Raw genomic sequence first — 15,333 nt, forward strand, 5'->3', positions numbered from 1 at the left:
CTATGTTTCATTTTCTATGTTATATGTATACATTTTTAATTTAAAAAACTATCAAGCTCCATTTTGACCTTAGAATTATATTAAGTCAACTAAATGATACATTTTGATGTGATACATTTCATCTTGTTCCTTTGTCTCCATCTATTTAAAAGAGAACATCGCATGTGAAAAGGCTGCAGTAACGCAGTTCTATTTCTGTATCATTAAACTGTGATCTTCATGCAGATCAACCTAACGTCTCTTGAATGCATTTATTTGCAAAAGTAGAGTGTTTTCTTTAAATGGGAAAATGCTTTATGTCCTTGGGGCTTCATGGAAAGATTTGCTGATGCCAAAAAAAAAAAAAGGCAGAGGGAGGAAATAAAATTTATAAGTCTTGCATATCTTCATCTAACTGGACAGTCTGGAGCTTGGCAAGCTCTTTTTTGTCTGTTTCCAGGTCTTCACAGACAGTCTCAACCATACCATCTAGGACATACTTGGATTTGGAGTCCAGCATCATTAAGCTACTGGTTGTTTTGCTTTCAGAATTTGGTAAGAAATTTTCTTTTATGTTAGCTACTGATTGTAGAACCAAACGATGTTCTCTGACAAAATCCTGGTGTACTGATGGGGAGGGGTGACCTACCTGGTCTTCAGTTGTAGGAACTATTTCCCCGAGGGCAGCCTGAGTCAGAGGGACTGACAATAGGTCTTGACCAGTAATAAGGGAGCAGTTCTGAAGAGTTGCATAGTTAGTGTTGCTGACAGATGTCACAGTAGATTTGCTTGCCACAGGTGCAGACATTGGCTGGCTATCGGCAATGTCAGGGTTTAGCTCAGTGGGATTTAGCAGTGTAGGTGGAGTCAGGGAAAAATTGTGAGTTGGTGATACATTAACTAATGAGGAGGCCAGTGGATGAAGGCCACTGCCCGAGATATTTTCAGAAGACAAGTTTGCATTTACTTGTGCATTCTGATTGACAGGCATCAACTGAGAAAATACTAGGCTCCTCTCCAAGCCTTCCTGTTTCACAGATCCTATAGTCTGGCCTGAATTAGGAACAGTGTATACCACTGCACTGGGAGCAAGAGAGCTCAAGAAAACCTTTCCTTGCTGGACTGTGGCAGACTCACTTGTAAATGTGCTCCCATCTGAAGTGCTTGAATTTACTGAAATATTACCTAGAAAAAATAAAGTACCAATTACCATCAATGGAAGTAATAAGGAAAGAAAAAGTTATGACTTTACACACATGATTTTTTCTCAGGGATAGTACCTATAAAGAAGTGATAGTACCTATAAAGAAGTGATACTTCTAGATAATGATTTAGCCCAATCCTAGTTCAGAATCACCTCCAACCTTTAAAACTACAGATTCCCAGGCTCTACTGCTTCAAAGTCTGACTCAGTAAGTCCTAGAATAGCTGTATTTTTACCTCTCAAGTAATTATGATGACCAAACTGGAGTGAGAACTACTGGTTTAGGAACCAAGTGTGAAAAAAAAGATCTTTTCCAAGTTCTTGATTTCAGTCAAGTTTTTGGTTTATTATTACCAACTCGGTATCTCTTAATTAGTTGATAGTTATTGCCAGCTCTGCCAGTTAAAACTAGAAAACAAAAATGCAAAATAAAATGCCTTTGTTCAGGACAGCTAAGTAACTGACATAAACTATAAATAAAAACATAGAAAATGCCACATAAAATGAGTTACCTAGGGGCTTAAAAGTTAACCATATCAACCTGAATAGACAAGATGCACACTTTTACCAAACCATAAAGCAATGTCAAGTCAACAAAACATTCAAAGGTTTTTTTCTTCCCTTTTGTTGTAACCATTCTGAATTTTCAGTGTTGTAGCAACAGGAAGAATTAATGGTAATGTTGAAATGTGCTTTCTAAAATAGGTATTAAAATAAAGGACCAGAGCTAATGCTTCTCTAAAAGGTTTGTATCTTTTGAGGCTCACACTGTAATGGTCTGTAGAGATCAGAAGTAGAAAAAAAAAATTAAGTGGAAAGCTGAGATGTTCAAATCAGATAACTCAGACAATGTAGATAAATTCTACCCACCCCCACCATCAAATGAAATCTTTTTCTTTCTTAGTCTTTACATAGGCACAGTGAAATGATGGCAATTAGATGATCCAGGCCTTCAAATCTTGCCATTGAAAGGAATTTTGTGATAGAATCCAGATGGTCTTTTTACCTTGATCTTGAATTAGATGTTCAGTAAACTCTTTTTTGAGAAAGTAACTCAATGTTAAAGGTAATTAGTTCACCTAAAACATATTCCTTCTTGAATTATTAGAATAAATGTGATTATATTACCACCTATACTGGTAAATAAGTGCCACAGAATTGTCTTCCAAACATTTTTAAGCACCCTAAATGCAAAGAAATGTCTTTAAATGAAAAAAGAAAAGGAAAACACTGAATTTGAACTCTTTTAAAAAATATAACCACTAAAAAGTGTTCATCACAGAAATATTGGTGTTAAGAAAAACATTTCTAGGTATGTTTGGATTATTCCCTAACATAAATGTTTGTTTCAGGCCACATAAATGAAAAAACTGCTTTTATATGAAAATGTTTTACTTCAACTTAAGTACGCTTTAAAATTCTCATAGGCTGCTAAACTACGTCAAAAAAACTCTCAAATAGATATTTATTTTGTTGTGTGTTTGTCTTGAATTGTTTACCAGTGTATATGTGAACAAAATGATTATTTTTTATAGAGCCATAAATATAATATATGCAACATTTCCCCAACTGCTGTTGAATACAAATAAAATATTTCTGTATTTGTAGAAATTATAACATATAAATTAAGAAGAAAAAGCAGATGTGATCTAAAATTTGATTTTTAAGTACAACTACAATTGTATTACAACTTAAACAATAATTTAAAAACCAGGAAAAAAATATCCACTTGAAAAATCATATAGACACAAAACATAACTTTGTAATGATAAGAAAAAAACCTTTTCTTAGATTATAAAATGAGTAAAAGATATATTTTGCTTTTCCATATAAATCCTAACTGTAGAAAGGTTAAGTCTACCTTCTCTAGACATTTTAAAGGATGGCTCAGTATCTATTTTTGAGAAAGGATAAATCCTCAAAATGCTTTATTGAAAACTGAAATATTAATATTAATACATAACTGCTTATAAAGAAATGTTGCTTATTGGACCTATCTGGTTACACTTATCCTTCAGCTCACCCAAACTGTCTAAGGATTGGCAGCCTCATCACTTGATCTTAGCTATTTTAACTGAAAACCCTATTCTTATTCCTATTAAATGTCCCATTTAAAAAATTAGCTATTAGTTCATAATAGTTTTCTATAGTAGCTCTTTTCTAGACTGCACATGAAAAGTATTTCTGCTTTTCTCCTCCCCCAAGGTATGTAACTCATACTTTCTGCTCAAACTTGTTGTCTTTACAATGTTATCTATTGTTTAGAAATTTTCCTAAAGAGAGAAAAGGGGTTCGATTCACATTAAATTATTGTAAAACTAAGCACTTTGGCTTTCCCTGTGGTTTTCATATTTTTGCCCTATGTTGGATGGTGGCTTAGCTTAACTCTTTCTATAACCTGGAACAAGGAAGAACTGAATAGTATGGGTGCAGGACTGTCATGTTTTACTACCATATTACCCAAAGAGAAAAAAATGTACAGAATGAAATTTACAACAATTTTTCCACTAATGCTTCCAATAAACTAAAGTAGACCATAGTTGTCTAAACAACAGAGTGGTGCATAAATTGATTTTTTTTAGGGGGTAAAACCATCTTATACGAAGCTGATCTTTAAGGTCAACAATCACTTATTTTGCTTTTGCAAAAATCCGGATTTTCATATTTGCCTACAAGAAGGCAAACATGCATAAACATCTTCCACTCCTGAATTCAAGGTCTATGTAACCTCCATTGCTGCATTCTAACCGTTACCATTTCTTTTCCTTTTTTTCCTTCTCTTTTCTTTTTTGAGGCAGAGTCTCGTTCTGACACCCTGGGTAGAGTGAAGTGCTGTCATCATAGCTCACCGCAACCTCAAACTCCTGGGCTCGAGTGATCCTCCTGTCTCAGCCTCCCAAGCAGCTGGGATTACAGGTGCGTGCCATGGCAGCCAGCTATTTTTTCTATTTTTAGTAGAGACAGGGTCTCATGCTTGCTCAGGCTGGTCTCAAACTCCTGAGCTCAAGCAATCCTCCTGTCTCTGTCTTCCAGAGTGCTAGGATTACGGGCATGAGCCACCGTGCCTGGCCCATTCCTATTTCTATATATGCAAAATGACACAGAGGGATCCAGACTTGCCTCAAGTCAGTGGAGAACTGGTATATCAAACCTCAGGTTTCCCTGAGGTTTAAGTGCTTTTTCTGTAGACTGTTGTTAGTAAAGCTACAAACATGTAAAACAAGGCTTACTTTGTCTTTATAAATAAACTCACACATTTAGGGAGTGAGGATACATACAGAGCAATAGAAACCCAATCACATATTGCTCTGGTTTTCTTTTGGGTCTGTTAGTCTTAATTATAGGAGGAATATAATTCTCATACTATTGATCCAACCTTTTTAGCTTCTTCTAAAACAATTTTTGTCAAATAAATATCACTCAGGTAAAGGGTACACATTCTTATCAGCTGCTTGACTAATTGTGTGTTCTCAGCAATTTTATTAATTTTTAATCTTAAAATGTCAAGCAGTAAGTTATTCTGTAAGCACCGATTGACTTATCATATTTCTGTAATTATAGAACTGGCAAGATTTGCTCTGAACTGTATTTTTCCATTGAGTTGTTGGGAAAATAAAGGCTCATCCCCATGATGTAAGGGAATCAAGCAAGCTGGATATTACATGGGTGTTGTGAAGGAGAATCATATTAAGGCTATTCTGCAGCTTTGGCAGCCAATAAAGTATCTGAAAAGTGACATCAATCTATAGCTCTCACTAAATGCATCATTTACAATAGCAGACCAAAACATTTGCTGGTGCATTATGGTACCAAATGAGACTTTTACCTTGTGAAGCTGCCACTGAGACAGGAGGCAGCTGCAGTGGAGAGAATCCAATGCTCCCATTAAGGAACTGGCCATTTGCTCCGGAATTGGGGATCTGGACAATGCCATACTGGTTAATTTGCACTGGTGTAGTAAAAGTCACTACAGAGCCTCCATCCTGGGAAGCTGCTGTTTGAATGTCTTCTCTTTTCACCTCAGTGCTGGGTATCAGCCCTGGGAATGACACAGGGGCACTGGGGCTGTAGGAGGTGGTAGCTGCTGAGTTAGCTGCAGAACTCTGGAGGACTTTGAATTCCTTCACATCCTGGGAGGTAGACCCCAGTATGTCGGTCATGGATATACCATTGCTCACAATGTTTGATGACATTTTTGGTGGGTTCAATGACACTGTCTGTGTATTTCCCACATTTAATCCATTAAGGATAACTCCACTGGGTCCCTGAATAAAAGAATTACCATTAAGGAAGACAGGTGAAGTACTTGCAGGTACCAAGCTTCCATTCAACAAAACTCCAGAAGAGCTTAATGATATCTTAGCATTTCCAATTTGTTGCATATATACTGGCTCCATATGACTGGAAAGGCTGAGGTTGGTGACACCATCGGATGAACTGGAGAGTGGGTGAGGAGACAAATCCTCATGTCCCTTGCTGGATTCATCCTCAGTGCTGGGATTGCCATCTGACTCACTGTACAGAAGGGGAAATCAAGACATTCAGAAGGTCAGGGGGATGACATTCTTTGCAGTGCCATTTGTTTGGAAAACCAGCTTCTAAACCTATTAAAGGCAGTATTTAAGGAAAGCACAGCAGGACGTCTGCTAGTCCTGTTTAAACTATGAGGCCTTTCAGCAGATTCTGACCAGCCAGAGAATAGAATTTGGGAAGATGAAAATTCAACTAATAGTACTTACAGGAGAATAGTATTCGTTTTTAAAGCATTGAAGTGCTATTCCTTACTGTTAAATATGCTGCTACTTATACCATAGAAAAAACTCATCAAATGAGGTGGTCAGTCTTTCCTGTTCAGGAACTCCTTCCCCTCCCCTCCAATCAATTCAGATTAGTGTTATTTTGGAGGTAAATGAAACTGTCAAAGGAGCAAGAGGTGGGAAGTATTTGACTTTGTCAGTTAGTTAACAAGAGATCATTTTCTCACCTGCTCCCAAACTTCTACTCCACCAGACTGACAACTCTCTCATTCAACAAAGTGGCTGTCCTTGTTGTATGTAGGAAAGGCACTTTCAACCCAAGGACAGTTATGTGCAGTCGCCTTTGAATCCAAAGAAAGCCATAGGGGCCTATTTAACATACACCATCCAGTGCCCTGGTGAAGTGGGAGGGAAAGGGTGTGGGTCACTCAGCGGCCTTTTAACTAGCAGACCCCATCCCCAATGTCCTCCTTCCCTCTGTTCCAGGCAGGACTGCTTCCCTCAGCTCCCCGACTTGTGGGAAATACCAAATTGGGTTTGGGAGAGTAGTAGGAGGTTCCCATTTGGTCCGAGACTGGGAGAGGGAGCAAGGAGGAGTTGAACTGAGGCAGTTTGGAAGCGAGGCAGGCCTTGGCCCAGCAGAGGATACTACATCCCTGCAGTGCCCCGCGGTCGGTTACCTTTCATGCTGAGAGGAGGGGATTACCCGGGTTTTGGGCTGCCGGGCCAGGAGCGCAGAAAGCGCTTTGATTTACGAGCTGAGGCTGAGCCGCAGTCGCCGTCTGCGAGGGTGACTCACCGGGGGTGCAGGTGGGAGGTAGATCGGGAGAGGGGCCTAAACTAGGCAACTGGGCGGGGGGCAGGGGTGTGAAGTTAGTGGGGCAGCCCGGGGGAGACCCAGGGAGCCCGCCAGTCTTGGGAGCAGAGGAGTCAAGGGAGTTGGCCTGCGCGCGGTGCCAGCTCCCTGCCCTCTGCCCCCAGCCCAGCGGATTCCGACCGTGCTCAGAGCGCGGGGATCCGCGGCCTCTAGCGGCCGGGGGGCAGGTGCCTTGGCATAACCAAAGCACTTTCTCTCAGTCTCTCCGTGTATCTGCGGAAGGATGCAGGCATGTCGCGGTGCGCGTTTTGTTTTGGTTACCGCCAGGCCCAGGTCCCGCACAGCGTCTCTCTCCCAGCCTTGGGCGAGGAAGGCCGGAGCCATCAGACCCCCACGGGGGCACAAGAGCTGCAAGTGCGGGCTGAGGCCGGCTCTGGAATGCACCGGCTGATCACCTTCACCTGGCCCAGGCAGGCTGGTTCCCTGGCTCCCAGGTTACTTCCCAGAGTGGAACCTTCGAGCTGCTTTTGGATTCTTTCACTCCTATACCCGCGGGGCTGGAGACACCATCTCTTTAGGCGACCTTCTCCTTACTTTGCTTTGTCCAGCAATACACATAGACACGTACACCAAGTGTCTGACTGGGGAAGGTGCACAAAAGAGGCGGAAAATCCGATATTTTCTACTAGGGGGGAAAACACCCTGCCAGTCAAAAAGTTCAAACCCGATAGGGTGGGCGCTCAAGGAGATGTTGAGTTGACAGCGCCCCCACTCCTTTCCTGTCCGCCTTAAGCCAGCCTGTCCCCCACCCCCCACAACCGTACCAGGAGGGACCCAAGCAGTATTAGGGGCCAAAGAAGCAGCCCTTTAGCTCTGCTAACCGGGCTGCGCTGAAACCCGATCCGAAGGAGTTCAGAATCAGGTTTCAAAACACGCCAGAGCCGAGCCGCACCAGCACCCCACGTTGCCGGGGCCGCGAAGGGAACCACAGCGGGCAGGGTGAATGATTAACTCTGTCATATGAAACCTCGACGTCCCCAGACCCCTTCTGTGCCGCCAGCCCCCACAAGACACTACCCCCTCCAGAGCGGCCAGTACGACCTCCAGCACGGGCCTGGGGTGGGGGCAGCCGAACCCCGCGGATCCGGGAGCTTGTGCGCGCGCCGGGCCGTGTGGGACCCCGCGGAGGTGCAGACCCTGGCAAGCGCCGGCAGCCTCTGCGGGTCTCGGGCGGCGGTGAGAACTGCCTTGCAGGCGTCCACACACGCTTCCTTCGCCCAGCCAGACCCGGGGAGAGAGTGGCAACTTCAAAGCCAGCGGGATGGGGGTGGGAAGCCGGGCAGCGGTGACCAGCCGAGGTGGGGGCGGGGAACGAGACCTAGGCGGGCGACGAGAAACTTCTGGGGGCGGAGGGGGAGGGTAAGAAGGAAGGTTCCCCCCGCCCCTCTCCACCGCCACCGCCGCCGCCGCCCCCCTCCGCTGGTCGGGGGAGCGAGGTGGGGGGCGGGGAGAGGTGGGCAGCCGGACCAGGCTGGTGGGGAAGGTAAGCGCCATGTTTGCGAGCACTAGGAGGAAAAGAAAGCTGGGAAGGGGGTGGGGGAGAGGAAGGGGGAGGAGGAGGAAAGTTGCTGCTTACCTTTTGGACTGGGTCTCGGAGGGGTTCCGGTCGCGCTGTCGCCGGTTCTTGAACCAGTTGCTGACCTGAGTGAGGGAGAGGCCGGTGATCTTGGCCAGGTGCCGCTTCTCAGCGGGCGAAGGGTAGCGATTCTGCTTGTAGAGCTCCTTGAGCGCGTTGCGCGACTTCTCCTTGAAACAATACACCGTCTCCTCGCCGTCCCAGATGGTGCGGGGCAGGGGGAATTTCCTGCGCAGCCGGTACTTGTCCACGGCGCCCAGCGGCCGGCCGCGGGCTCGCTCGGCCTCGGTGTAGCGCGCCTTGTACCAGAGCTGCTGCAGCAGCGGGTGGTTGGCCGACTCGAAGCTGTGGCTCTCGAGGATGCTGTAGAGCTCGGGGTAGATGCCCTGGTGGAAGGCCACGAGCGCCCGCGCCTTCAGCAGGCTCTCGTTGCCACGTAGCAGGTCGCTCTGGGGCAGGGACCACAGGAACCGGGCCAGGCGGTCCAAGTTGCCCCCCTGCTGCAGTGCCTCGCACACGCAGGCGACATGGTCGGGCGAGAAGGCCAGCGGGGTCTGCGCGGCAGCGGCGGCGGCGTGGTGGTGCCTGCCCAGAAGTTCCGAGTGGAGTTGTACCTGATCCGCCGCCGCTCCAGCAGCCGCCGCCGCCACTGCCCCTTCCTCTCCGCTCACCCTGGCGGCGGCGGCCGCGGCGTCCCCCGGCTCCAGGGAGAAAGGAGCTGGAGCCGGGGGGTTCAGCCCCACCGCCGCGCCCCCCGCCACTTCTTGGTGCGCCTCCTGCCCTTCCGAGGCGCTTTCCATCCCATTCTCCTGCTTGATGTCCGCCGCACTTGCAATCTGCCCGGTGGGGGAGGAAGAGGACATTTTTTGTTGTTTATTTTCCTCCCTCCCTCACTCCCTCGCACTCTTTTCCTCTTTCTTTCCCCCTCTCTTACTCCTCCTTCTTCGTCTCCCTCCCCCCTCCCCCCCTCCGGAAAGCCCACTCCCTCCCTCCTGGTTTCGGCTGGATCTGGCCGATCAGGTTTCCCCCCGGCCACGCAGTCACCATTAAGATAGCTGCTAGAGCAAAGTAGTGTAAACGGATAGCCGCTTTCTGCCGTTCCCCCAACGTGACTCCTCCGGTTGCTGCATACTATATGGCACTGGCGGCCCGGCCGGCCGGGCCGCGCCACCTCATTGGCTATTTCGCATTCAGAGGGAGGAGGAGACACCGTTTCTATCCCTGTCGATCACTCGCCTCCCACTCCACCCCTCGCCTTTCCCTCTCCCCCTCACCCCCAGGCACCTATACCTGAAGGGAAACGCCGACATTCTTTTCAGGCCATGCTCCTGGGCGGGAAATTACCTAATGTGGCTTGAAAACCGGACAAGTCTTTCTAAGAGAGGACCTGTGACTCCTGAGGGAATATTAATTGTGTGGCCTTAAGTTCTAGACGGCCAAATTCTTAACAAAGAGACCACCCTCAGCATCTAGATGACGAAACTTAAGAGGACAATTTAGAAGCTTCCCAGTATCTCCCTGCCAACCCTTCGGATGTCTTTATCAAGGATTTTGTATTCAAAAGGGTCAAGAATGGAATGGTACTAGGAAATGTTTTAAGGGATAAGCATTTATAGTAAATTAAAATTCCAAAGGGGAAAAATGCTTAAAAACCTTAAAATAAGCCGGTATAAATAGCTCACTGAGAAGACAAAAACAAGAAGCCTTCAAAAATGTACTTAACCTTAAGTTACTGGGAGGGTTGGCAACCCAACTGAGTTGAACATGATATAAAACTAAGCATATAGAATAGTAAACCATGTTTATCCTGGATGAGTAGTGTGGAAGAGATCTAAGCTTTAAATTATAATAATATATGCAAATATGTCTTCTCTGTGAACATTTTTAATGTAAATGTATGAATATTTCTTTGAAGATGATATTCCTGGTAGAAACACTCTATGTGCAGGTGTCTTCCAGGAGATCAATGCAGGACCAGCAGCCTTTTCTACACCATAGACAGATGGAAGATTGCCCTCTGGTTTAATGCTGAAGTGTGGAGGGGGTGGAGTCTTTTGCTGTTTTTGCAGTTATATCTCTTTCCTTCAGGATTTGCATGAGGTCTTGACTCAGAAAGGGATGAACCTATCTCTGCTTGGCTGATTACTGTAGGTCAGTTGGGTGTGCCTGCTGCTGCTGTTTCTCAAAATTCAATATTTTAATGACATCATCCTAACCTTTACTTAAGGGTGGCCTTGTATTGTTTCTACTTCCCAACTACGCATAACTGCGTACTTCAGCATATTATAAAGCAGGAGTTTAGGTCACCTGCTGTCATGGCCGACTTGGTGAGGTTTTTCTTTTTTGCGGACAGGCTGCATTTTATTGTTTCGGTCAACCAACAAGTCATTTGATATAGGATTTAACTTGTTTTTGCAGTGCCCTAATGTGATGAAGCCAGCGATGACATCTTTGGTAGATTTAAAATTCACAATCATGGAAAACACCATGTGCTTCTACTCCATTGGAACTATCAAGTTAGGTATGAAGCTTCAGAACAAAACTTCCTTGAATTTTTAAAAATAGACTTTTTATTTTGGAATGCTTTTGGTTGATGGAAAAGTCACACAAATAGTACAAGGAGTTCCTGCTTACCCTTCACCTAGTTGTCTCAAATGTTATGTATTCAAAAGGGTCAAGAGGCAAGCATTTACAGTAAATCAAAATGGTACATTTGTCCAAACAAATTAACATCGGCACATTACTATTATCTTAAAACTCTAGACTTTATTTGGATTTCACCAGTTTTTGCACTAATGACTGTTTTTTGTTCCACAATCCAATCCATGATACCACATTGCATTTAATTCCTTGAATTTTTAAAAGCATATTTGTCAGAGCATAGTAGACAGGATATAACGTGGTTTAGTGGAAAGGATGTGGACTTTAGAATCAGATAGCTAGACATAGGTTTAATCCTAGGTCTGCCATTTATTAGCTACTTGACTATGAAAAGTAGATAGGGTTGTTGTGAGGATTAAATGAGATAAATGTGCCAAAAAGCACCTGGTGCATAATTGATCCTTGGTAAATGTTTGTTATCTTCCTCCTGATACTGCAAAGTAGGGGACTTTTCAGTTGTGTATACCTAATGAAAATTCCTTTGGCTATGTTACAGAGCTATCCAAGATCATGTCATAGGAGTCTATTTCAGAATTATTATCAATCAAATATAGTGTATTGACTTGGGAAACCACATATTGGGTTTTTGCATGTCTTCTCTATATTTGCCTCTAGAGCACCAAGTTCAACAGATTATGTAGAAGTGGCAGTGAACTTTTTTGACATCTATAGCTTATAGCTAGCTATGTTGGTATTCTGTAGGCGATTCCTGTAGCACCAGAAGTAAAATCCAACACCAGGATCTAGGTTCCTTTAGCAAGTTGAGCCTCAGAGCTCATTCTGCCAGCAATGCAAAGTGGACTCAAACATGGTCAGCTGCATTGGAATGGAACACTAGATTTGAGGGTGTGTAGAGTTTATCCCAGAACACTGGTTTTGCTAAATGGTTTGTAAAATTGATGAATACTTGCTTCTACTTCCTATGTCTGTCATGCTGTGAACATTGAGTCTGTTGTGCTGATATGTAGTCTAAAAGCTGTGATGTGATTTGGGAAAACATAATTGAAGCTGGGATTGTATAAGAGTGAAGAACATCAGAAAACTAAGCTGCTTGTTTCTGTATCTTTTCCATCCAGCGTGAAGATAGTGATGAGAGTATGTGAAAATCTTTTGCCATTTTAGTGTGTTGAATAAAATACAGTTCAGCACAAAATGTTATACTTTGCTTGAATATATTTGGTGGTTTTGCCACCAAGAATAGAGATTTCCTTTTTCAGGAATGACTTTGGTTGTCTGGAAAATGGAAGGAAGGCCATATAACTGTATCTTGGTAGGTTGTTGGTAGGCATATGTGCTGGTACTATTAGGGAAGTTAGGTTCTAAAGTTATCTCCCATCCATTGTTATTTAGTGATGGTTGATGATATATAGTGAACTTTTCTGAAGGATCATTCATTTGCCTGAGTCCTGATTAAGTTTAAGGCATTACATTAGGTATCAAAGGATAAAAAGGATGAATATATTGGCATCTCTGTCCCTGAGGAGCTTAAAATCCTACTGGGGAGATAAGACATTCATAAGTAAATACATTACAGAATATGGGAGTGGTGAGGATAAAGAGCCTCATTTGGAGAGGAGGAGGACAACTGGGAGTGGGTTTTTAGCTTAGTCTTTTAAGAATAAGAATTTTGAGAGAAAGCCAGGTGTGGTGGCTCACACCTGTAATCCCAGCAACTCAGGAGGCTGAGGCAAGAAGATTGCTTGAGCCCAGGTGCTTGAGGCTGAGTGGACTATGATCGTGCTACTGTACTCTTCAGCCTGGGTGACAGAGCAAGACACAGTCTTTTTTTTTTTAAATGTTTTGAGAAGACAAGGATAAAAATTAATTAGAGGCAGAGGGAACTGTGAGAAAAAGCATAGAACCATCAAGGTATGTGGTATATTTCACAAATATCAATATCAAATAAACCCATGTGTCTTGAGTGTGAGTTTTATGTAAATGTGGGAAATTAGCTTAAAAGGCATGTTGGAGACAAATTATGAAGGCCTTAGAACCAAACGCTCAGTTTGCTGTGATATGTACAATGGCTATGTCTGTGCATCATATCATGGCCATCTTGATGGGCCAGGATGGGTACCTGCCCCAAACCAAAACAATCAGAATCCTTTTCTGGGGTTTTTCAAACTTATTCTAGAGGAATTAAGACTTGTGGAAGGAGTCTTGGATATAATGCTTGGGAGTTCTCAGTGACCAAGTTATCTGCCTGTGTAGGGTACTGACAGGCAGCAGGTGAGACGGAGGGTGACCTACTGAATCACATGAGCCACAGTGGAGGGAGAACCTCCTGGCGCAGACTTGTTGAGTGCCAGGTTCTAGTCATCTCCCGGGTGTAGCAGCACTCTTACTTTTTTGTGGTGATATGAATTTCACCAGGAACCAGAAACCCTACTTGAACTGGCTGAGGTAAAAAGATGAATTTATTGGCTCATGATATCAAACAATATGAAGAGCAGGAGTGCAGCCGACTGAACTTGAAGACCTATCTCATTTTGTATGCCTCTGCCTTTCTTATCAAGTTAGTTTTCGGAGGAGTTTTCCTCAGAAGCTTGGAACCATGGTTCCCAGTAGCTCCTAGCTCACCTTTTCCTGCTTCATCAAAGAGGTTCTGCTGCTTTTCCCTTATTGCCAATTTGAAAAATTCTAGGGAAGAGTTCCGATTGGTCTAATAAGAGTTGTATGCTAACTTCCTGGGACAGAAGGCAAGCACTGTGATTGGCAGGCCCAGTAGAACCACATAGGTGTCTGTGTGTATGTGTATGTCTGTGTGTATGTGTATGTGTGTGTTTGTGTGTGTGTGTGAGGGACTGTTTTCCATAGGAAGTGGGAGAAGAGATGTTATCCCTAATAAACGGACAACATAATAAGTATCCTCTTCTTATGAAGAAAGTCTAATTAGGGTCCATAGCTTGGGGCTGGAAAGGAAGGTCTGCATTTGAGAAACACTTCCCCAGAGAGGTCAAATCGGCTGTTAACTGAAGTAGGAATACTAGAGGATGGGCAGATTTGGGAAGAGATATAATGGGCTCAATTTGTCCACTGTTGGGATATAGCTCTCTTCAGAAATGTAGGAAACTTGATAGTTTGGTGGTTTTCTACATAGGCTGAGGTTCCACTTGAATCAGAAGTCTGGTGCTGTCAGCGCTCTCCTCCTCAAAGCTCTCTGGCCATTCTATGCTATTGAGCCCCACCACTAATAATGATGTACATTTGAGAGTTTCTATTACATATGAGGCATTGTGGTGGGGTCATTATAATAAATATCTATGTCGTGTAATTTAATCATTACAGCAACCCTGTGAAGTGTATTATATGGAAGAAGGAAACTGAGGTAAGGGAGGATAAGAAATTTGGTTCAAACACAGATGTGATTTAAGAGAAAGCCAGGGCCTGGTATGATGGCTTATGCCTGTAATTCTAGCACTTTGGGAGGCCGAGGCGGGAGGATTGCTTGAAGCTAGGAGTTTGACACCAGCCTATACAACATAGTGAGACCCTGTCTCTACAAAAAATAAAAAATTTAGCTGGGTATGGTGGTGTGTGCTGTAGTCCCAGCTGCTCCAGAGGCTGAAGAGGGAAGATCACCTAAGCCCAGGAATTTGAGGCTGCAATGCGCTATGATCAGCCATTGCACTCCAGCCTGGGCAGCAGAGTGAGAGTCTACCTCTTTTTAAAAAATAAAAAGAGGCCGGGCGCGGTGGCTCACGCCTGTAATCCTAGCTCTCTGGGAGGCCGAGGCGGGCGGATTGTTTGAGCTCAGGAGTTTGAAACCAGCCTGAGTAAGAGCGAGACCCCCGTCTCCACTAAAAATAGAAAGAAATTAATCGGACAACTAAAAATATATAGAAAAAATTAGCCGGGCATGGTGGCACATGCCTGTAGTCCCAGCTACTCGGGAGGCTGAGGCAGGAGGATCGCTTGAGCCCAGGAGTTTGAGGTTGCTGTGAGCTAGGATGACGCCACGGCACTCTAGCCCAGGCAACACAGTGAGACTCTGTCTCAAAAAAAAAAAAAAAAAATTAAAAAAAAAATAAAAAGAAAGTCAAGCTCTTCCTAGTACATTAAATTTCCTCTTTTAGATAATATTGCTGCTACTAATACTAATACTACTATTAATAATGGGCAGTAGTTATTGAGCTAGGTACTGTATTAAGCACTTTATTTTATTTTTTTTTTTGAGTTGGGATCTTGCTCTGTCACCCAGGCTGGCGTGCAGTGGTGGATCATTGTAGCCTTAACCTCCTGGGCTCTAGCAATCCTCCCACCCCAGCCTCATGAGCAA

The 15,333-nt window shown here is 44.2% G+C and overlaps 1 protein-coding gene across 2 annotated transcripts; it reads right to left on the reverse strand.

The window, feature by feature from the left end:
- Window positions 1-367: 367 nt before the first annotated feature.
- Window positions 368-9,524, reverse strand: SIX4 (SIX homeobox 4). Of its 2 annotated transcripts, XM_012656144.1 has the most exons (4): window positions 9,438-9,524; window positions 8,394-9,229; window positions 5,010-5,698; window positions 368-1,164 (listed from the first exon to the last, which is right to left on the reverse strand). In XM_012656144.1, exons 1-4 carry the CDS (start codon window positions 9,438-9,440, stop codon window positions 368-370), a joined length of 2,325 nt encoding a protein of 774 aa, XP_012511598.1. In that variant the 5' UTR covers window positions 9,441-9,524. The 2 variants fall into 2 exon arrangements, with proteins under 2 accessions (XP_012511598.1, XP_012511597.1); XM_012656143.1 differs by lacking the exon at window positions 9,438-9,524 and having other exon boundaries at window positions 8,394-9,256.
- Window positions 9,525-15,333: the final 5,809 nt, after the last annotated feature.

Source organism: Propithecus coquereli, unplaced genomic scaffold, assembly GCF_000956105.1.
Source record: "Propithecus coquereli isolate 6110/MARCELLA unplaced genomic scaffold, Pcoq_1.0 Scaffold5, whole genome shotgun sequence".
Taxonomy (NCBI): Eukaryota; Metazoa; Chordata; class Mammalia; order Primates; family Indriidae; genus Propithecus; species Propithecus coquereli.